The sequence below is a fragment of the Biomphalaria glabrata genome, chromosome 15, assembly GCF_947242115.1.
Source record: "Biomphalaria glabrata chromosome 15, xgBioGlab47.1, whole genome shotgun sequence".
NCBI lineage: Eukaryota > Metazoa > Mollusca > Gastropoda > Planorbidae > Biomphalaria > Biomphalaria glabrata.
The window spans coordinates 31,037,179-31,061,161 of NC_074725.1; the positions used below are offsets into that span (position 1 = coordinate 31,037,179).

Sequence of the window (23,983 nt, forward strand, 5' to 3'; positions counted from 1 at the left end):
CTTTTCCATTTCTATTTCTAGAATAGAATCCAAAAAATGTTTGTAAAATGTTTTTTTTACATGTTTTCATGTTTCAGATGTTCCTTCAGAGTTGAAGATCATTTACTTCTTAGTCCAAACCTCCTGCAGGACAACGGGGGATGGCAGGGTATGAACCCGAGATCATGGAGAAGTCCGAACGACAGTCCAGTGCACATAATGCACGACCAGGCAGCCATAATAGTTTGATGGTATGATCATATGAAGCGACTTTTATAGGCAAAGCTATATAGGCTTACTAATTTAACCCTTTAAAGGTGGAGAGATGGAAGTACACCTGAGGGAAATGCATTAATTTGAAAAGATTATGCAGGGGGAAAAAATGAATTTCAAGAACAAAACAAAATGGTTCATTGTTAGATCAAATTTCAGACCACTGGTGTAAATATCTATAATGTGTTGTTGCAGTGCATCACCTGATAGGCTGAAGACACTACTTGCAGCTTGGCTCGAGTGGATGGTATGATGGCTGTCAAGAAGCTGTTCCTCCTAGATTTCTCTGCTCTCTCTATTTCATCATTTGTTTCCCACTCCCCCTATGCAACAAAGAAACAAAAAAAACTGTATCAGTGAAAATGATCCATTAAAAAAACATACAGTAGTTGTAACATTTCAATATCACTTAAAATACAGATATCAATAGGGTGACAACTCTATTCTTGCACTGGATAATATTTCAGTAGAACCACATTATTCACCCGAGGCCAATCGTTTTAGTAGGCCTCAACAATGACCTGCGACATCGCAACCTGTGGATAGTGGGAGACCAATAGCTTGTGGCCATGTCACAGGTCTGACATGGCCACAAGCTATTGGTCTCCACTGCCCCACGACATTGCAGGTCAGTGTTCAGACTTCCTATGATGATTAGTCTTGATTCAATTGACTATGGTGATGTTCAAATATAATTTATTTTTTTTGCAAGATGTTTTTGTTTGCAAAATTTCCAGACTGCTTTATATTAGTGATCTAGAAATTCCTGAGTTTATTGGTTAGACATGAGCTATATTAATACATTCACTTTAAATCCAGTTAATGAGATCACTGGCTAATTACACCCAGTCTTTTATAGGGACAGAATCCTTAAGTACCATAACAAATCCCATTAAACAGTCTAATCCGCTTAATCAGACCAGCTGGTAATTAGGATAAAAACAATCACGTCCCAATTTTGTCCAGATAACTAAATTTCTCTCTCTATATATATATATACATTTACATATAAACAAGCCGTTTATGACACGCTGGTATAGTCTGGGTATTACTGATCTAATGGAATGTTCCCTTCACATTTTTTAAATTTTGCCACGAAAAAAAAAAAAACCAGTGTGAAAATGGGTTTACCCATTCAGCCAACATATACATATCCAGTATAAAATACTGAGAAAACCAGATTTGTTAAAAAGTTTTGTTCTTTAATTGAGATACAATTAGGTACTTTTTGTCTATTTTTAGGGCCCTCCGGTTGTGGTAGGGACATTAAACATACAATATAATCTCTGCCATGATCTAAGGAACATTTATTCCAAGTTAGAAGCTATAAGAAAACAAAGCTCTAATTTGTACCTTGCGGGTCCTTTCCTTTTTAGATTTATCAAATGCTTCCCTGGTGAAAACTTCTGATGTTGCTGCCTCAAAGAAAACTCCCTGGGCAGTTTCAAATTCAATGATCAGGTCAAACAAAGTCCTCAACAACTGGAGAATCTCCTGTAAAAACACATACCATTAAAAGTTTTTTTTTTACATAAAATGAGAACTAGCAGATGTGGGACCCAGGAACCGACCTAAATAATATTTTTTTCAATCCTAGCCACAGGTCACTATTAAAACTTTGGCAAAATTAAAAACACCACCAGAAAAAAAGAACCCAAAATTAAAAAAAAAAAATCAGTTTGAGAAACACTGATTAAAACAATATTTTTTTTTATCCTTTCTGAATCAAATCACTTCACACAAACATCCTATCCATTTAAAAAACTGGGAGTTGTTTCACTTTAAAGCTAATTTCTGATATAAGAAACAAATCAAATAGTTTTTTGAAGAAAAGGTAGATAATTTTTATTGGTCCAATAAAATGGAAATTCAGTATCGAGGAGTTCCTCTTAACTGCCAGCTTAGCAGTTTTCTGTAACATTTATTCTCAAAGGCTTGAAATCTTTTTTATTATATCTAGTCTAGCCGAAGGGACAAAGTAATAATGGTGAAACTTTGGATTCAAGTCTCGGTACATAAACTGCTGCGTTGCAGTATTAAAGCTTCAGAAGACAACCTGGATGAAAAATCAGGAATGAAGCTTCTAAGGTATTTGGAGCATCAACTATGACATATGAAGTATTAGTCAAGACAGAGGCTATAAGCCTTTAGCCGTAAGCACAAAATGGGTAGCTAATATCAGGTTGGGTATCACTGAGACCAGGTATTAACTCTTTCTCTCCTAAATAACGATATCAATGTTGATTCCACCAGAATTTGTTAAATAATTGTGGAGAAAAAGAGTTAAATAAAAAAAAAACAAGTGAAATAAACCTAAACTTTACTTGTGATTGAAAATCAATCAAAACATATGTGCCAAATGGAATGTGTGAGTGTTTTCAAGGTGGTGATGAAGAAAGAGAGCATTAACCCTTAAAGTGCTGAACTGTTTTACAATAAGTGCATACACAATTCTGATGTTTAGAGGCTAAACTACCACACGCGCTTAAAGGGTTAATTATTAGTCTTGTAGAATGATGCAAGATAATCAGATCTCTCATAATCTATGTTAAGAACCAGAGACAACCCAAAGAAGTGAGAATGTAAGGATATAATTTTATAGTGAGATTTATTTAAATATCAATTTATTTAATTTAATCTCAAATCGAATTTGTGTATATTTTAATAAAAGTTCTATTTATTTGTTTTCATAAAAGAAATTATTTAGGTTATTTCAAGTTTTATAATTTAAAATATTATTTTATACCTACATCGGTTTAGTGGTTTACTAGCAACCTGGTGCTTTAGTCAACAACTGATCAACAACACAAAAGTTATCTTAAACTCAATACTTGCCCTGGATTTCTCATTCAGCAAACATCGGCTGAGAACTGTGTCCAGAAACACTTGATGGGCTGCTATGATGTAGTCCAGATCTTTGGCTTCATACACTTTAGTCAGTAGTTCATCCCAGGCACACTCCAGGACCTGGCCAAATGTTGAGAAACATATACTAATAACAATGTAAGTACTAATAATTTATTACTATCACAAAAGAAAAGTATTTTGACAAAACATAATTTAGAAACATGGTGTCTAAGTGCTCTAAGTGTTTGGCTCTTGAACTGTTGGGTCTGAGTTTGAATCTTGGTCAGTGCTGCCATTAATGTCTTTTTATTTGGATTATCCAGAGTTATAAACCCACGGTTAACAAGAAACATGTAGCCAGCACAATGACCAACTACCTTTACTTTTCCCCAACTAATGTCAGGTATCCATTAAAGTTAAGTGGACTCAGAGGTGCCCTAAAGATCCCAAAATAAAAAATCACAGGATTTGAACCCAGGACCCCCAGTTCTTTCAGGTGGTCAAAAAGAAGATTTTGATTTTTCTAAAGAAGATTTTGATCTAAAGAGACAATTTTGCTAGGCAAGTTTTAAATGCCCCGGTAAAAATCCTGTTTTCCATTGAAGATTTGTAAAAACTATTAATGTTTCTTATCTAGTCATAGTTACTAATTCCTGGTCAAAGACAAGCATAGTGTTATTCACTGTGCACAGACAATATCTGTAGATTGTAATCTTTGCTAAGCAAACTCAAAGATTTTTTTAGTCATTCATACGATTGATTCAATTTAGTTTGCACTGAAAGATCTGAAAAAGGAGTGATCCAAGTAATCAACTCATTTGGTGATTGTGAAGCAGGAGAGATGACAAAGGAGTGGACTATCTTATGCTTCTTAAATCTCACTCAGAAAAGCAAGTGACCAAAGTAAATGTGCAAGAGTCAGCAATAGTGCCCCAATAACTCTGGCTGGAGGTTACGGAAAAGAAGAATAAATAATGGTAAAGAAGAATCCAAGATTTAGTCACAAACAGAAAATGCTCTGACCTCAAAGAGTCAGCAAACGTGCCCCAATAACTCTGGCTGGAGGTTACGGAAAAGAAGAGTAAATAATGGTAAAGAAGAATCCAAGATTTAGTCCCAAACAGGAAATGCTCTGACCTCAAAGAGTCAGCAAACGTGCCCCAATAACTCTGGCTGGAGGTTACGGAAAAGAAGAGTAAATAATGGTAAAGAAGAATCGAAGATTTAGTCCCAAACAGGAAATGCTCTGACCTCAAAGTTGATGTAGTACTGGACCTGCTTGATGAAGTGCACCATGGTACTTGTGATCATGTGACAAGTGTGCAGAATAGGGGACAGCTCCGGGATGGTCTTGAGCTGGCGTGCACTGCACATCTGATTCTTCCAGATCTGGGCCAGGACATACTCCATACGCTTGGCTCTCCACATGAAGTTGAACACACGCAGGTACATGACCTTACATTCTGGTGTGAACACCTGTAAAGGAGAAGGACACGTCGCATGTAGGATGAGACTGAGTGCATTACATTTTTCTTTGTTATTAATGTAGGAAAGAGTTACATTACTTCATACTTAGTTTTTTTAGTATGTTTATGATGACTGTTTGTCTGGATGACTCCAATCGACCTCTGTTGTGATTGGCTCTTCAATGTTTTGATTTGCAAGAATGACCAGTGTGTAATGTGTATATAGAAGAAAGTAGCCCTGTAACTTTAAGAGGAAGCCATACTATTGACTAAAAAGTATGTTTGGTCTATTAACAGAAGTTCATGTAGCTGAAGAGTGTGTATGTGTGTATGTATGTATGTATGTGTGTATGTATGTATGTGTGTATGTATGTATGTATGTATGTATGTATGTATGTATGTATGTATGTATGTATGTATGTATGTATGTATGTGTGTATGTGTGTATGTATGTATGTGTGTATGTATGTATGTGTGTATGTATGTATGTGTGTATGTATGTATAATCTATTTTTACAAAGGAACGAATCACCAGAAGTGAGTTAGTTGTCAAAAGTAGAGAGGATAGTGTGTGATATGCCGGAAAAGTTCATTAAAGTTTATGTGTTTTGATTTAGTTATTTAGTTGTTTTATTCGTTAATTACAGCGGAACCTCGGGACACCTAGACTCATCCTGAAGGTAGTTGTCAGAGAATTATAAATAAATATATAATAGGAAAGCTGTAACAATGAGCCTTTTCCACTTTTAGAGGTAAAGTTAGTTGTATTTGTTTCCTCAAGATCTTTATTTGTTTGCTCTAATAAATATTAAACATATTCTTTCACGTGATAGCTGGATTTTTTAGAATTTTATTTAGTAGTATTGTTGATGTTCGTTAGAATTCATTACTGATCTGCAGAGAACAGAAGAGCAGAGATTGTTCACCGGCAAAAACCAAAAGGCAGGCGCCCAAAAGGCAGACCACGACTACGGTGGCTTGATGACGTAGAGGCAATTCGAAAACCGTTAAAAGTACGGGCATGGAGATGTAAAGCACAGGATAGATCAGAATGGAGAGATGTGCTAAAGCAGGCCAGGGCCCTCAGTGGGCTGTAGCGGCACTGGGATGGATGATGATGGAACACAGTTTGGGAAAAAAACTGATGTAGGTCATTTATATATTAACCAATAGTTCAAGCTTCTTTGACTGTGGTGCCACAAGGGTTCAATATAGACTAAGGGTTAGGTGACGGCAAGAGTTCAAACAAATGTAAATAGTAGTTACAAATTGGCAGGTAAAGGCTATAGATTAGAACTGTAGCACAGCTGGAATAGAAAACATTCTATATTAGAATACAATGAAATACGTACAGTTCTGATTGGACCGTCCACTCTGTACTCCAGGCTAAAGACATCCCAACCTGTGTCTCCTGGAGATACATCCAAGAGCCGGACATCCAACCTGCGCAGGATGTCGCTGCTGTCAAACTGAGCATTGGTGGCCCGAATGGCGATCTCCAAAATGCCAGAGAGATTGTGAAGATACAGATTGCCAGCTGGTTTGGCCAGGTCTTCTCTGAAAGTGAAAAAAAAAAAAAAAAGGGATAATCATAAAGATAATTAAAAGTTAGATCGTAAATGGACGTCTACTTAAACATTAGGATCTAACTAGGATCTAAACTTACTCGAGCAAATCCATGAGGTGACGAATGAAATCTCCCTGCCCTAGCAACAAATATCTTCTCATGGCCTGAAATACAAGAAAAATGTTTTAAAACTGTTGCTAATAGCAACAGAAGTTAAAAACATTCCCCTCATCACCAATCCTCATCACTGGGAGGGGGGGGGGTGTATGTGATTTGGACTAGAAGTTTTGATGGTCCCAGGTTCGAATCCTGCCATCCCCAGCTGTCCTGTGGGAGACTTGGGCTAGGTTGTAGTTATATTCAAATCTGTAGTAACACCCGAAACGTAAAACAGAAAAAAAAATTGTTCTAAGGATAAAACAGTGTTATTTAATATAATAGACAACCACTGATCTCTGACAATGCCCATACCTTGAGATGTTTTAAACACACAACCACTGGTCACTGACAATGTCCAAACCTAGAGATGTTTTAAACACACAACCACTGGTCACTGACAATGTCCATACCTTGAGATGTTTTAAACACACAACCACTGGTAACTGACAATGTCCATACCTTGAGATGTTTTAAACACACAACCACTGGTCACAGACAATGTCCATACCTTTAGATGTTTTAAACACACAACCACTGGTAACTGACAATGCCCATACCTTGAGATGTTTTAAACACACAACCACTGGTCACTGACAATGTCCATACCTTGAGATGTTTTAAACACACAACCACTGGTCACTGACAATGTCCAAACCTTGAGATGTTTTAAACACACAACCACTGGTCACTGACAATGTCCAAACCTTGAGATGTTTTAAACACACAACCACTGGTCACTGACAATGTCCATACCTTGAGATATTTTAAACACACAACCACTGGTCACTGACAATGTCCATACCTTGAGATGTTTTAAACACACAACCACTGATCACTGACAATGTCCATTCCTTGAGATGTTTCAAACACACAACCACTGGTCACTGATAATGTCCATTACTTGAGATGATTCAAACACACAACCACTGGTCAATGACAATGTTCATACCTTGAGATGTTCCAAGAACTTGTATTTTGTCTGCAGCACATCCAACAAATGTTGTGAGGTCAATTCGTAGACTGAGTCTAACATTTTTTGAAAGTCCGAGTTCTGGTCTTGAGAAAACATACTTGATGCTGGCAACAAACAAAACAACATTGACATTAATAATAATAATAATAATAAGTGCTAGAATGTTAACAAAATAAGATTGACATAAAGACTTATGGGTAACTAAAACAAATCAAATAAGTTTGAAACAAAGTTGTTGATAAAATAAGATGAACTTAAAAGTAAAGTATAAGTTCCCCTTTCAGACCTTGTGGTCTATAGGGCAGATGATGCTAAGGCCATCTGTTTCTTTGGCCAAATGGTTAATGAGCAGGGTGTCATGTGGCCACCACAACGACCAACCGCCTTTAATTTTCACCAGCTGAAGTCAGGTACCCATTAGAGTTAGGTGGACTCAGGGTGCCCTGCGAATCCTGAAATTCAAAATCTCAAGTCTTCACAGTCTTCACCACTCAGCCACCGTGCAAACCCCAGATTGACATATAGACTTAACTCTTTCTCTCCGTAATTATTTCTCACATTCTAGTGGAATCAACGTTGGTATCGTCAGTTAGGAGAGAAAGAGTTAATGAAATAAGTTTGAAACAAAGACTTGCTAATAAAAATAAGAATGTTGGTCTTTGGTTGTTAAGGAAATATGTAAAATATATATGCTAGAGCTACACATATTAACTGACATTATGAAGTCTTACATAATACCTACCATGGTTTTTATTTCTGTTTTTTTTTTGGGCTACAAGCATCTCATAAATTCCAGACTACTATAAGTATTTGAAAATTCCCAACTCAATATAGTAAACACTAACAAAATAGCCAAGTAGGATATGAGGTGTATTAGCTGGTCATATAGTGATCCAGGACTCTGCACTATGAATACAGTGTGATATGATACTCAGTAATGGTCACAGACATTGTGGAACCTTTCTGTGGAAGTAAGGGTGACTAGCTCCTAATACAAGCCTGTCTGTTGAGAAAAATTTTTCTCATTGATACAAATGATTATGGGATGCCTTGTCGCCCCGATTTCCCCCGTTTTACAAAGGTGTATTAGTGATAGACCTTAAAAACTTTCATTGTAAACAAAATGTTATAGGTGGCACCTTTTGTGATGACTATTTTGGCTTGTGACAATCATCATCATGTTGTAACGCAACATTTATTTTCCTAATATAATTTAAAATGACTTAAAACCCTATATCATCCTGTAATTTACACATAATGGTGTAATCCCATTACCTTGAGTAAGATCCAAATTCATTGCCACCTCTCGCCCTTTGGTCGGCGTCCTGTCCTCACAGACTTGCCGGAGAAAGTTGATGGACTTGCCAGTCAGAAGAATCTAATATTCAGGAGACAAAAGTTTGTTAGACTTCAGCTCTTGTCAATTAAGGATAAGATAATATGTTCCTTAATCCTTGATTCTTTCAAGCACCATGGGATTATTTAGCCAATTCCCTTTATCTCAAAGTTACTTGAGCCAGGGCCGGCGTTGGATAGTTGGAGGCCCTAAGCAAAGTGAATTTGGAGGTCCCAAATGGAATTTAAAAAAAAAACAGCAAAAAAAAAATAAAATAAAATTACTCTATTTGAGTTAGACTGGTAAAAAGAAATGTCATAGTGCTCTACTACTCATGAGATCTGATCAAAGTTTTTATTTTTTTTGTCTACTTTTTTTTTTTACTCCTGTGCGAGGCCCCCAATAGGAAGGCCAGCCATGCCAGAGCTATTGCTTCTAAAACTACTTAATAAACTCTAGGACAAGGGGCAAAACTTAATCAAAATTAAACAATCAAGTTTGGATACTTAGAAAAATAATAATGCTCTCTGTTAATTTTTTTTTAGTTAAAGTAATATAAGTCTCAAAATACACACTAAGCATCCTGGGATGTTAACAGTAATTTTGTAAGGACCACTGACAAGCAAACGTCTATCACGCTCTCACCCTGCTGGCCTGGTCCATTGTAATAAATGACGGAATCATAGTCTTCCTGAGGCTGTACTTGTCATGCCAGAGTTGGTCGTTCTTCACTTGGGGGTCAGAGGCCACAAAAAACTTAAAAAAAAAGGTAAAAAAAAAATTAAATTAGAAAATAATTTTTTTTCAAGACTATAATTTTAGATGTAGTGAGAGTTATACTTGCTAAACTGATAGCTCTGAATTTAGTTGTATAACTTATCTAGAGTGGATGTGTATAAATACATGTGTGTGTATAAATATATATACCGAGGTCCAAGGTTCGAATCCTGGTGAAGGCTGAAGATTTTTAATTTCGGGCTCTTCTGGCGCCTCTGAGTCCACCCAGCCCTTATGGGTACCTGACATTAGTTAGGGAAAAGTAAAGGCGGTTTGTCTTTGTGCTGGCCACATGACACCCTCGTTAACCGTAGGCCACAGAAACAGATGACCTTTACGTCATCTGTCCTATAGACCACAAAGTCTGAAAGGGGAACTTTTTTTTTTTAATTGTATAACAAAAAATGTTACAGTAAAAGTTTAATTAAAATCTTGTAAAAGAAATAGATCAAAGTCTATGCAGTTAGATGTAGATCTAGAATGAATAGAGAAAAAAAAATGTGTTAAGAAACATTTGACCTAAGTAACTAGTGTAAGACTAGATGTACACACTTGACTATTCATGTCTGTGTAACTAGTATAAGACTAGATGCACACACTTGACTATTCATGTCTGTGTGTTATTTCCTCGCCTGACCACTCAACAAACCTGTATAACAAACACAGCTGCGCAATGTAACAGCAGACTAAGCCCACACTGACCAGTTTGTTAAAATCAGTCAGACACATAGCCTATTAATTTTTTGAGCTGTGTGGATAAAAATGTTTTGTGTTTTTTTTTCCTTGAAAATTATCCTAATGCTTTTAGATCTATATTATAACTGTACCAATGACTATCATAGCCTATGGACTAGGCCTAGCTGTAACAGTAAGAATGAAGCCATGTAATTGGTTCGATCTAGATCAGCTTTCAGTATTGTTGAGGGGAGTCTGGTCGGCGTGATCTAAGAACAAAATCTCACATAATCCCATTTTTGTTATATGTGAAGAACTTAGTGCCTAATTTATTAAATATACATGTTCCAAGCATCTCAATAAAAAAAATGGTTAAATTACATTTTTTTTACGCAGAATTTAAATTTGTCCATAACTAAAATTTGAAAAACCATCAGAGTTTCCCTTTCAGAAAGTTTTCTTTAGAGCTATTATGGATAAAACAGCAGGTACTGTAGAGGTCACAGGCAAACAGCCACATTCACTTTCCTCATTAGCTGTTAGGTAGCAACAAGAGTTTTTTCCATTTCCCCAACTAATGTCAGGTACACTTCAGAGTTTGGTGAGCTCAGGCAACCTAAAAATCCTGAAATTCAAAATCCCATTCTTCAACGAGATTCAAACCCAGGACCCCAGGTTCGGAAGCCAAGCGCTTCACCACTCACTCACCACTCCCCCTCAGCTTTTTTCATAACCTAAGTAAAAATCTTTGTCACTTTCCCATTTCAAATCAAACACTTTCGGCACAACAATGAAAAAAAAAGTGTTCGACCAACTAATCCTATCAAAAAACAAAGTTACCTCATGATAAGCGTCGTCCAGCTCTCCGTCATACATCCACCTCAGCAAGGTGGCATAGATCGGCTGACTGACAAACGTAAGCAGGTGTGTAATCAAACTCTTGACAGAGGTGTCACCATGGTGGGTGTATGAGAAGATTGTCGAGGTCAAGGCTCCTCCTTTTTTACCTGTAGGCATGGAAGAAATTATTTTTTTTTAGCAGTGTTAGTTTAATGAGACTATTATAAACTTATTGTGAGCTGATTATATACTCTGTCAAAGAAACTTAGTCACTAGAATAATGCTTCACTAAAATAGCTTTGTTCACTAAAAGAGGTTTGTTCAATAAAAGAGATTTGTTAAACAAAAGATTTGTTAAACAAAAGAGATTTGTTTAATAAAAGAGAGAAGATATTACTTCAATAAAAGAGAGAAGACATTACTTCAATACAAAAGAGAAGACATTTCTTCAATAAAAGAGAAGACATTTCTTCAATAAAAGAGAAGACATTTCTTCAATAAAAGAGAGAAAATATTACTTAAATAAAAGAGAGAAAATATTACTTCAATATAAGAGAGAAAATATTACTTCAATTAAAGTGAGAAGACATTACTTCAATAAAAAAAAAAGAGAAGACATTACTTAAATAAAAAAAAAGAGAAGACATTACTTCAACAAAAGAAGTGCGGTGTTTATGTTCAACAAAAGAAAGCTGTTCAATGAAAGAAATGTGTTCTATTAAAAGAGATTTGTTCATAAGAGAAATTTGTTCAACTGAACGAGATTTGTTTAATAAAAGAAATGTGTTCCATATAAAAAATGTGTTTGATAAAAGAGAGTTTACAACACAGACTCCTGGGCAAATGTTTCCCAACTGCAGCAAAAAAAAAAATTCACCTTTACATGTGTCCACCAGTTCTCCCAACCATTTCAAACGCTGCAAAGGTTCATACGTCCAGACCAACAGCTGGGCTAAGGTAATGTGAGAACATGAGTCTTGCAGTCCTGGGTCTACTTCCTGTTCTAGCTGTTAGGAAGAAAACTTGAATTTACACAGTCATTTACAACTAACACTGTAAGGCTCCATTAACATGAAACAGTGAGCAGTGAGATACATAACTAATGAATATTCACATTTGACTAGAGTAACAACTTTAGTGAAACCACTAAATTTAGAAAGCCTTCAGGAGAGAAGACTCAAAAGTAAAGTAGTATAAAATACTGATCCATAATCTTCAAATACAAAAACAAAATTTAATAAAATACTCAGAAAGACACAAAGATAAAGCCACATTCCTCGTACCATCATCTAGAGCAAATTCGTACAAATTCCCTAGTGCTTTTAGAACATGAAATGGGTTGCCTGAGTCAGACAGGAACTTGATTTGACAGAATTTAAGTCACTGATTAACATGCATGACTAGGTTGACCTGCGAACACACACGGAACATGATCATCTTCTTTTTTGAAGTAACGTCTGTATTTCATAAGATAAGATATTGGAAATAAGGTGCCTGGCAAAAATATCCACTGTGAACTTGTGGGAGAGAACCAAGCCAAAAATTCAAAGCCCAAGATATCAAAAATCAAAAGAGTAGCTTGATAGGGAGCACCCTGCAAGAACAGACATGAATAGTATGAATAATGGCATTACAGTTTTCTACTGTTAGTGGGTTTGTGGCCCTAACATTTATCGAGGAACACCCAGCCAGTCAAATGTATATTTACCTGAGCCTCTAAGACAGAGATGAGACGCAGATATTCTGTTAGTTCTTGATGCAAAGCAGCACAGAAGCTCTGTAAAACAAAAAATGTCAGTGAGAAGGTAAAATATTAATGTACACATTTTAACTTCATTCCAACATTGACAAACAATTAGAGCAAACAAACAAACCTGTCAAAAAAAAATAGAAATCAAGAATTTACATTGCTTTAAAATTTGGAATCAATATCTATATTTCCACCTAAATTACTAGATGTAAATAATCTGGCCACTTCTTAGATTATTTTATAAGATTTCACATATTAAACAATAAAATCAAAATGAACCAGACTCCAAACTAAATGTCAAAAAAAAAGGTTTAAGCTGTCCCTCTGAAATTCTAAGATCAAGCTAAACATTCATTTACTAAGCCCAAAACAAGCCAAGACTAAGCTAAACATTCATTTACTAAGCCCAAAACAAGCTAAGACTAAACTAAACATTCATTTACTAAGCCCAAAACAAGCCAAGACTAAGCTAAACATTCATTTACTAAGCCCAAAACAAGCCAAGACTAAGCTAAACATTCATTTACTAAGCCCAAAACAAGCCAAGACTAAACTAAACATTCATTTACTAAGCCCAAAACAAGCCAAGACTAAGCTAAACATTCATTTACTAAGGCTAAAACAGGCCAAGACTAAACTAAACATTCATTTACTAAGCCCAAAACAAGCCAAGACAAAAGCCCAAGCCCAACTACTCACTTGTCCAACCAGTCCAAAAGCCTTGTCTGTACTGTGCTGGTCAATGTACGATTTGATTTTGATATACAACCACCCAGACTCAGAGAGCTTCCCAATCTCCTGTTTGTAACACTTGGGAATGCTGGCCTGAATGAACAAATGACAAGACAAATAAGGGAATTCATTACAGTTGGGTAGACCCAGGGAATCCTAAAAATCCTAACATACAGTGAAGACTAGGATTTGAACTTTAGACCCTTTGGTACAAAAGTAAAGCACTTTACCACTCAGCCACCTTGCACCCCCCACACCAACATGACTTTTTTCTTTTTGCTGCTGTAATATTTTATGTGACAAGAACAAAGTGTTCACTTCAAAATATTTTAAACAAAGTAAAAAAAAAAAACTGCTAATACCTGGTAAGTCTTACATCATTTTTCACCAAAAGACATGAGGCCCTTTCCCCTCCTGTCTAATCTGATTATTGATAGTCAGTATGTAGTGAGGTTAACCTACAATATTTCTTAACTCTTTCTCTCCTAACTGACGATACCAACGTTGATTCCATCAGAATGCGGTAAATAATTACGGAGAGAAAGAGTTAATAAAAAGATATTAATGGGCCTCCTCCTCTCATTGTGCCCTGGTGGGGCTAAGATGTTAGACGATACCATCGTTGAATACACCCAATTAAATTAATTTTTGTCTTTTCATAAACATTAGTTTGTGTCACATAAAAAGAACATGCACTTCCCTTCTATTCTATACCAAATAAAACATTTTCTGATGACAAAGTTATGAAAGTTTAATCACAACAGGGAAGTGAACTACAAATGAACAAAATGAATAATTCCAATCGGATCACGGAAAATAATTACGGAGAAAAAGAGTTAATGTTGTATTAATCAGCACTCAAAGTTTCAGAAAGCAGTGCACGAGTTATTACACAACAGCATTGTGATGTAAGGGGATGCTGTGGCTGAGCAGTAAATCACATGGCTTTTAAACTGGGGGTAGGGTTCGAATCCTGGTACATTAAATTTTGTGATCTTTGGGCACCTTTGAGTCCATCCAGCTCTAATGGGTACCTGACATTAGTTGGGGAAAAGTAAAAGATGGTTGGTGGTTTTGCTGGCCACATGACACCCTTATAAACCAAGGGCCACAGAAACAGAAGACCTTAACATCATCTCCCCTATAGATCACATGGTGTGAAAGAGGAACTAACTAGCTATGTGCCATATAAGTTTTGTCAGCAGTTCTTGAACATTCAAATTAATATAGTTAAATTGAATCTGGGCCAGTGTCTACTAGATTCTATTGCAGTTGAAGTATGTAATGTCTTTTTTTTCTTCTATTTATTAGCTTTTTATTCCCAGAGACTCAAGTAGAGTTCATATAAAAATGTTGTATGACTACACTAGATTGGTTAAATATTAAAATATTGGGATGTGAGGTTGAGTGATTTAAATCATATAAAGAGGGCTTGAATTCAAATCCTGACTTGAGCTGAATTGAAATTACTGAGCGCATAACGGCAGCACAGAAACCTACCTTCCCCCCAATAATCACAAGAGAATATATTGGCCTTCTTCAGTCGTAGAACGACTATGGTTCATCTCGAACACTTTTTCGTATGGCTGTGGAGCCCTATTTTGGTGAGACACTCCCGTCGACAGGTCAAAGCGGCTTTCACTTTGGTAGTAGAAGAGCTGGCCATTTTTTGTGTGGCACGCTTTTCTTCAAGAGCTGAGGCCCATGTTTCCTCGCTATCCATAGCTTTCTTGGTCACCGTCTCTCTCCAGCTAGTGCGGTTTAAGGCTATGTCTTCCCAATGGTCAGTATCAATGTTCACTGATTTTAAATCCCATTTGATCACATCCATGTAACAGATGTGGGGGTGGCCAGTTTTTCTTGCCCGCACAGAATGATTTTCGGGATGCCATTGTCCTCCATCCGAAGAACCACAAAAGAATAGGAGATTAATAATAGTAGACCGAGCAGACTATAGCATGAAATGTTCCCATGCAAAAACAATTTTATAAATATATTAAACATGATGAACTTAAAAAAAAAATTAAAAAAATACCTACATCCAGGTCCATCCTATTTCTCACCACATCAAATTTGATCCAGCGTCCAGAAACACCTTGCAACACGTAAACCAAATCTTTCAACAGGCTTTGTTGTGTGATCTCATTAGATGCTAACAGACAGAAAAAACAAAAATAGAGAAAAATATTTGGAACATTAATTCTGTTATTTTTAAACATGATTCTGTTATACTTCATTTTCAAAAAGATTTTTTTTTTAAAAGCTGGTTTAAACACTTACTTCAAGCTCAAGCCTGCACCTAAACCAGTAAGATTTGGGGGGAGGGGTATCTCCATAGCCTTTAGCTCTGAATCCAAACCTCAGTTACCTTGGAGCTATTCCCTAACATGGGAAAGGCTTTGGGAGTCAACCCTGATGAAACATCAGGAGCTGGTGATACTCTAGGCAGCTTGCCGTGCTCTACGCCACTCCCTGGCGGAACCTAAACTGCGGCTGATAAAAAACTGTTAGACGCCTGCGCTTCATGTGTACACATCCGCTTCACGAGGGAGTGGGGGGGCTGCTGTGTGGACAACAACATTCCAACCATAGATGAAGCACAGGCTTTCATCTCATTTCTATGACCAATAAATAAGCTATTAGCATATCTTAAACGGCCAGGTTTTGTTTAGAGTTCTGTCTGCCTAAGTTGCATTAAAATGAACCAGCAGCACAGTTGAAAAAAAAACAGCAAAAAAAAAAAAAACTTCGAAGGCTCACAGCTTAACTTAAAGGTTTATCAATTCTAATAATAATTGTAAATACTGTTTTTCCTAAAAATTACTTACAAATATCTGCTGCAACTGCTAAACTACTAGACACAGTCTTAAAGTTATACACATTTTCTGAAACAAAAGCAACAAAACATTTTTCTTTTCAAAGATTTAGTGTAATATATTTTCTTAGCTAAACCCAATTCATTGAGAACAACCAGCAGAATAATATTTGGAATGCAATTTTTTTTAAAAATTACCTTTATCTTCAGGTTTTCTTCCAAATATGGCAATTGTCCTTGACCTTGCAGCATGAGAAGCAGTCTGCTGGTTAAGCCCTAAAGCTGGCGTGACTAAATGACTGCACAAAAGAAAAAAAAAAAGAATAATCCTGAATGAAGAAAATTGTTTGATAAATGTTGTTTATAATAGTTTCAAATGTACATCAGTTTGAAATAGTAGCAAAATACGAAACAGCATGTTTCTCAAACAATAAATTTTTGAACACATTTACACAGTGGTCCATTACATTTTAGTGAAAGTGTTGGATAGCTCATTCAAACGAAAAAGACAAAAGTCCACAGCAAAAGGCTGTAATTTTTTTCTCCTTCTATCTATTGACCCTATGAGATGGCAGATGGCCTGAGCTAGCCAGGAAAACCAGTGACTTGGCAGAATTTAAGTCATTGGTTAATATGCATGGCTGAATGCATGACGTGTAGGATGTAATCATCTTCTTTTTTGAAGTAACGTCTGTATTATATAAAGATAAGATAAGACACCAGTATGGACTGTTCATAACTGCATACCATCTGCCAGTCATTTGCTTACCATCCACCCTCTTTCTCCATGTTTTTCTTACTTCTTTCCACCTGGTATTGGGCTCTGAAGGATTGTTTTAAAAAAAAGGTCACTTGACCTTGTGATGTGTTCATACCATCAACATTTTTTGGCTTTTCTGAGCCCAATATCAAATTGGTCAACTGTATTTGATAACACTGTGATGCTGGCTGAAGCAAATTCCGCAGAACCTATAGCGGACTCAAGGGGAAGTAAATGTAAAGGTAAATAGTAAAGTAAGTTCCCCTATCATGCCAACTCTAGGGCAGATGATGTAAAGATCATCTGTTTCAGTGGCCTAGGGTTAACAAGTGTGTTATGTGGCCAGCACAACAGCCAACCACCTTTACTTTTCCCCTACTAAAGTTAGGTACCATTTAGGGTTGGAGGACTCAGAGGCCCCCTAAATATTCTAAAATTTAAAATCCTTGTCTTCAACAGGATTCCAACCCGGGACCCTCCGGTTCGAAAATCAAACACTTTACCACTCAGCCACTGTGCCTCCAATGATAAATAGTTTTTAAAAAAATGCTGTAATGACAAGCCATGTTGACACAGTGTCACTTGCCTCGGTACAAAGTAAATTGGCCACCTAGCTATTTTTACCTCGGCATGAACGATTGAGCCACTGGTGTAGGATCCTGACTGCTTAAATCCTTTCCCCGTATACTGCTGATGCCGCTACTTCCTCCGGTAAGAGACATGGTGTTGTCCCTCCCTTGATCCCCTGTCAGGACATTTAGACGACCTCTGACATGGATCCCACTGTTGGGTGTTGATACCAAATGTGATGGTAACCCTTGTGAAAAAAATGCATCGCTTGTAACTTTATTCTGAAAGACAAAAATTTTGTTAAAATCTAACTGAAAAAATTAATTCCAACTAAAAAAGACTAATACGAAAAAAAAAAAGAAAATTCAAAGGGAACATATGAGTGAAATAAACCAATTGACTACCTAAACAAGGGGGCTTCAATTTGAATCCTAATAGTAATGGACTTGACTTTGAATCCCTATAATAATGAGGGGCTTGACTTTGAATCCTTATAATAATAAGGGGCTTGAACTTGAATCAATCCCTGTAACAGTAAGGGGCATGAATTTTTTAATCCGTGGGAGTTTTTAATTTTGAAACTTGACTTGAGCTGAATTGTGTTTGCTCAGCGCCTAAAGGCAACACAGATTTCAGAAATTTCAAAAAACAAATTGAAGGAAGGAACATTTAAAAAAAAAACTTTAATAAATTCCACATTTGCATTAAATTTTAAATCAAACCTGTTGGGTCTTATCTTCCAATGAAGCCAACTTCTGAAACAATTTGAGAACTGCTGATCTGTTTCTAAGAAGCATCTGAAAACAAGAAAAAAAAAAAAAAAACTGTCAAACATTCAGCTTATGATGAACCTTGCTTGTTTTGTTTTGTTTGACATGATTCTGATGTTCCTTCAAAGATAATTTACTTCCTAATCCAATCCTCCCACATGACAATGTCTCATGATATATACAGATAGATGCTATTAAAATTAAATGTTCATTTCAACATTTCAAAACAAGAACATCTGTTTCAAGATACTTTTTGTTTCAACTATATTAGAATAACAAAGGGAAACATTATACAATTTTTAAAAAACAAAAAAAAAACACAGAATCTATGTTGCATGAGCAAGAAAAACACATGATCGTCAGAATATTTTCACACTATGAGACATTCAATGTTTTACTTGATTGAGCACATTATTCAGCAGCAGTATTATGTCCTAATGGTTGATTTGATTTGATTTTGGGCACATCGGCACAATTTAGGCCATGTCGTGCCTGCATTCCCTTAAAGACTACTCTCTCTCCACATAACAAGGTCTAAATTCTATACAGTTAAATCATTAAAATCAAGGTATATTCACAGTTAAAATAGTAAAGGTATTAAAAATTTAATAATTTGGTAAAAATCTAATGTAAATAGTACATATTCACAAATCAGATCTTCGTAGACAACCCCACTTCCCGGATAAAGCCCAGTACCTTCCCAGGGTCGACACTGTCGAATGTGTTTTTAATTTAGTGGCTCTAAAATATTTCTCCCTGATGGTCAAGTGGGATGCGCTTCCAACTCATGTCACCCTGCAGGAAGTTTTAAACTGGGACCTAATTATCATCAGAAGACAACCACCACACACTCCATTACATTGTCGTGACGTTGGCGACTTCTGTCCATCATGACTAGAACCGAACGGTACAAAACCTCTTTCGTTCCTTACTCTGTTAGACTATGTCAGCGCTATTTGCTGACTAGGGAAAGTGAAAAGGATAAAATGTCTGTGTGTAGTCACTCAAGGAACTAATCTGTATGTTGTGTCTGCTCTATTTATGTGAATGTTGTTGCTGTTTGTTCGAGAAGAGTCCTTGACCTTGTAATCACAACAAATTTCAGATAAGGATCAATAAAGCAGTCTTAGTCATTACTGAATCAACATAACAAACAAAAACAAAGAAAGGAACTTTGATTATTAAAAAAAAAAAGTTAACTAATAACTGGGTGTGTACTTTAAAACTTAACTTTGAATGCCTGTTAAAAAAAATATACTCATAACTGGGTGTGTACTTTAAAAGTATTTAAATTCTTGTTAAAAGAAAAGATATACAAATAACTGGGTGTACGGTAAAACTCAAATTTGAATTCGTTTAAAAAATATATATACTAATAACTGGGTATGTACACTGAAACTTAAAATTTGAATTCTTGTTTAAAAAAAAAAGATATACTAATAACTGGGTGTGTACGCTGAAACTTAAATTTAAATTCTTGTTTAAAAAAAATATATACTAATAATTGGCTCTGTACTGTAAAACTTAAATTTGAATGTCACCTGAGACTGAAGTTTTCTGTGTAGGTCGACAAAGTGTGCGGCATCTTTCTCTCTGCCATGGCGTACCACTGGAGAAAAAAAAGGTCATCAACACAATTTACATGCACTGGAAATGTTTTTCTTCATTTCAAAAATACATAAAATAAAAATCTCTTTGACTCGAGTGATTAATAAGTTTTAAAATGAGATATAAACCAGACATGAGATAGATGGAAAGAAGTAGGACTTGAAAGAGCAAATAATAGCAAACAAAGAATAATGAAGAAAGATCTTATTTTATAATAATTTAATCTAGTGCAATGCACTCTATCCAGAAGAAATGAAGAAACTAATAGTAAATAAAATAAATGAGAAATGGACAAGCTCTCATCCAAATCACAAGAAAGATGATGCCTATTATAAGATCAACGTCTAATCTTTCGACTCAGGACCGGACACAACAGAATAAGACAGCAAAAGCTCAAAACTGGAACCAGCAAAATCTGACCATGTGGAGCGTCACCAGAGAATGCCGACAATGTCTTCCAAAACTGCTCTCTTTACCAAGAAGCCCGTAAAAGACATTGGCGCCAGAACAACCAAATAGAAAGAAAACGATATGGAGAGCTCCCTGATTTGGAAACCACTGCACAGTTCATCTCATATATTGGTCTAGTCATCTGAACGCTCCAGCATAAAAATGAGAACGAATAAGAAGAATTGAACTATTTTGTTTGCTTTTTTTTTTGTTTATTTTCATTTCAAACAAATGTGACCATCAACCCCTATAACTTTTGTTACACAGTACAGATCAAGAATCCTTTCAACAATTTCCTCATATCTTATATCAAGGTAACAAAAAGAGTTTGTGTAGATACCCGAACTCAGAATCAGCCCCAGACAGACAATATGCTTCACTACAATCAAAAAGAACACTAAGGCCTATCTGTTCACACCTTTTTATTTAGATAAGTTTGTCATTTTAGCTCTCATGTTTATGTTTGCAATATTATCACAGCGCCTTGAGCCAACATTATGTTTGTTAACAGCGCTCTATAAATGAAATTATTAATTATTCCTAGCTGGTGCTACTATTATAAGTTCATCATAACTTAACTACACTTACATTGCTTCTTAAGACGCTCTACAATCCGAAACTCGTCTTCATCCTCGATAGACTGTTTGCTGTTATAAAGGGAAAGTAAAACATTAAAATATTTTTAACATAATTAAAAGTAAAGGTATTGTTCCCCTTTTCAGACTTAGTTGTCGATGAAGCTCATCTGTATCTTTGGCCAATGATTAACAAGAATGTCAGCATAATAAACAACCCCATTTACTTTCCCCAGCCAATGATGTGTACCCATTACAGTTTGGTGGACTCAGGATGGTATGTTCCTGAAAAAAGTTCAAACTCCTGGTCTAAGAACTAATGAACCCTTAGTTCCAAGTAATATACCACTTGGCCACCTTCCACCTAACAGGATTTTAGAAGGTCAAACAGGAACCGAGAAAAAAAAAGTGTGCTGAATGAAGTGGAAAATCTAAGTAAATAAGTAATTAAAACTATGTCACAAACATTGACAAACCTGCGCAGCAAATTTAGTGCAAGTTGAAAATGAGGTATAACAGCATCTGAAAAATAGAGTATAAATATGTGAGTCTAGTCTACAATAACTTTTTTTAGTGTGAAATTATAGTACAGACTAGATTCTACAAAATAACCAGTGTCCAGAATATGATTTTAAAAAAAAAAAATTAAGATTATATAAATATTCTAAAAATCTAGATCTAGTTCAGTAGTCACTGGTGGCCTGGGCTCAAGGGGTATGATCCCACAAAATATGAATGTGACTAAACTAATAAATAAATAGCGCAGACTTCTATATGATGTGTATACAAGTACCAGATTTATGTAAGTGAATGTTCTGGGCAGCATTTTTGTTGAGATCTCTATCTTCTTGAATTTTAATAGATCTAGAAGTATGCAATATTTGCAGAGAAAAAGAGTGCATACAATTTTATCTCATTCTCCTAAAAATTTAATAATGATTTTTAAATGTGGTGACCCCGTTCAAGGGTTAGGTATGATGATGTGTGTGTTACACATGCGTGTCATAGTATAATTAAAAATCTTTATAAATTATCTGCATCATCTCGCTTTGATCAAACCAGGACGAACTTAAGCGTGTCAGGATTAGTTAAGCTGGTGATCACTTATCTCGCCAAATCTTTGTTTAATCTCATTTGTTCCACATTCCGATTTAAATACTGTGAAGATCTAGATGACCCTTGGCCAGATGTTGTAGGGACAATTATTGGTCAATAAGGTACCAAATTAGGCCACAGTCATTGAGAAGAGTGAGCAGGCTAGACAAGTGGGGGATCGTGCAGTGTTTTTTTTTCATTTGGTTTAACTAGACCTAGGTAGGCTACAGTTCACAGTATAGGTAAAACTTGTGTTTAATGGCCTTGTTATGGCATCCGTTATAAACAGAGAAGGAAGCAATCGAGAGTGGGAAAAGTAACACTGACCTGTCTGACTTTGGTTAATGTAAAAAGAAATTGATATAAAAAAAGAAAATGAAAGATATATAACATTTTTTAAATACAATAACTATGGGGTGTTCGTTAGCACACCGAGAGTGTTCACTAAGTTACAACGCTGGACCTCATTGACCTGACCCTCTTTGACATCATATTTTATTGTAACTGCGTAGCGTAACAAAACAACATATAATCTATTTTTATTGACAAATGGATGACGAGGGTATTATAGATGTTTGCAGTTTTTTCCTGGGACTAACCATTAAAGAACTATAAAAATTCAAACATGAAAATTGCAGCGGCACTTTAGTTTATAACGTGTTCATTAGATGGAAATGACTAGATCTATATCATATCTACGCTTAATGGCCCTTATCTCTTATTAGTCTTACTAAATGTTATCAAGATTATGATCATCATCATGATAATAATGATAGACTCATAGACTAGAACTAGAACTTTTTTACTAGATTCTAGATTGACTAGATACAACTAGTCATCGGATGTAATCCGATGTATCATGTATCAAATGTATGTATGTAATTATATAGCCTACGCCTATAGATCTAAAATCTAGGTTAATTTTAATAAGGTAATACTAAATATTTACTATATATATAGACTATAGAATAATAGATCTAATCTAAGAAGTCTATTTAGAAATCTAAATCTAGTATTTTTAATTTTATTTACTCACCTCCACTTAATCCAGTTAACTTTACACAAAGCCGAGAGAGAAGCTCTGAAAGAGTTTGGATTTCTTCACTCCTCGAAGATGGCTTAGAGGCCATTGAAGAAAAATCAGATCTAGATTAGATTTTGATCTAGATCTAGCTTTGATTTTTAAATTAGATTTTAAATTGAATCTATCATTTCAGTTTTCTGATTTCGAATCTCAGCTTGTTTTGTTTAGTTCTCGCTTACAACTCTCCATTATGAGACTAAACGGTAATTCGGAAAATTATAGAATCGCATTGTAAATATATAATCTACTGACCAAATTGTAGGCCTACCCAAGACTTGAGGTCAGAATTTTATACTATTTTTTTAGTACACAAATATAGAATTGTATAATGAATGAGCATTCTTCCCTAGAGCCTGAATTAGCCAGGGAAAGCCAACGACTTGTTTAAGTGACTGATTAGCATGCATTTCTAGATTGACACATGGAATATAGGCCTAATAACGTTTGTAATCTACATTATAAGATGAGATAAGAGAAAAAAGAGAGACAAAGAAGGGAACAAAGAGAGAGATAGAGAGAAAGAGACAGAGAGAGAATGAGTGAGAGAAAGAAAGAGAGAAAAAGAGAGAATGGAGAAAGAGATAGAGAGGAAAGAAAGAGAACAAAAGAGAGGGAGAGAAAGAAAGAAAGAGAAAGAAAGAAAGAGAAAGAGGGATGGAGAAAGAAAGAGAGAGAGAGAGAGAGAGAGAGAAAGAAAGATATTTATACTTGCGAAAAAAAATGTTTGAAAAAAAGGTTTCTGATCTGTCGAAATTTTTATTTTATTTATTTATTTTTATCTCTCTAGGAGGCCCCTTTCTTGTGTAGGTCCCAGCCTGTAGCCTTTCCTTAAATCGGGCCCCGATTAGAGCAATAACTTGAACTAAAGCCGGCTTGAGGTCA

General features: G+C 35.7%; 1 protein-coding gene across 1 annotated transcript in view; it reads right to left on the reverse strand.

The window, feature by feature from the left end:
- Positions 1–23,309, reverse strand: part of LOC106069674 (gamma-tubulin complex component 3 homolog) — a 26,448-nt gene extending 3,139 nt beyond the window's left edge. The window contains exons 1-22 of the mRNA XM_056011740.1: positions 23,054–23,309; positions 21,399–21,444; positions 20,936–20,994; positions 19,831–19,898; positions 18,242–18,316; positions 17,574–17,800; positions 16,388–16,488; positions 16,203–16,259; positions 15,414–15,526; positions 13,342–13,467; positions 12,601–12,669; positions 11,770–11,899; positions 10,893–11,059; positions 9,246–9,356; positions 8,540–8,642; positions 7,241–7,368; positions 6,232–6,296; positions 5,918–6,122; positions 4,351–4,575; positions 3,088–3,219; positions 1,606–1,746; positions 456–575 (exon numbers count right to left, since the gene is read on the reverse strand). Coding sequence (XP_055867715.1) covers positions 456–575; positions 1,606–1,746; positions 3,088–3,219; positions 4,351–4,575; positions 5,918–6,122; positions 6,232–6,296; positions 7,241–7,368; positions 8,540–8,642; positions 9,246–9,356; positions 10,893–11,059; positions 11,770–11,899; positions 12,601–12,669; positions 13,342–13,467; positions 15,414–15,526; positions 16,203–16,259; positions 16,388–16,488; positions 17,574–17,800; positions 18,242–18,316; positions 19,831–19,898; positions 20,936–20,994; positions 21,399–21,444; positions 23,054–23,147 — 2,562 coding nt within the window. The 5' untranslated portion in view covers positions 23,148–23,309. The remainder of the gene's footprint in view (positions 1–455; positions 576–1,605; positions 1,747–3,087; positions 3,220–4,350; positions 4,576–5,917; positions 6,123–6,231; positions 6,297–7,240; positions 7,369–8,539; positions 8,643–9,245; positions 9,357–10,892; positions 11,060–11,769; positions 11,900–12,600; positions 12,670–13,341; positions 13,468–15,413; positions 15,527–16,202; positions 16,260–16,387; positions 16,489–17,573; positions 17,801–18,241; positions 18,317–19,830; positions 19,899–20,935; positions 20,995–21,398; positions 21,445–23,053) is intronic.
- Positions 23,310–23,983: the final 674 nt, after the last annotated feature.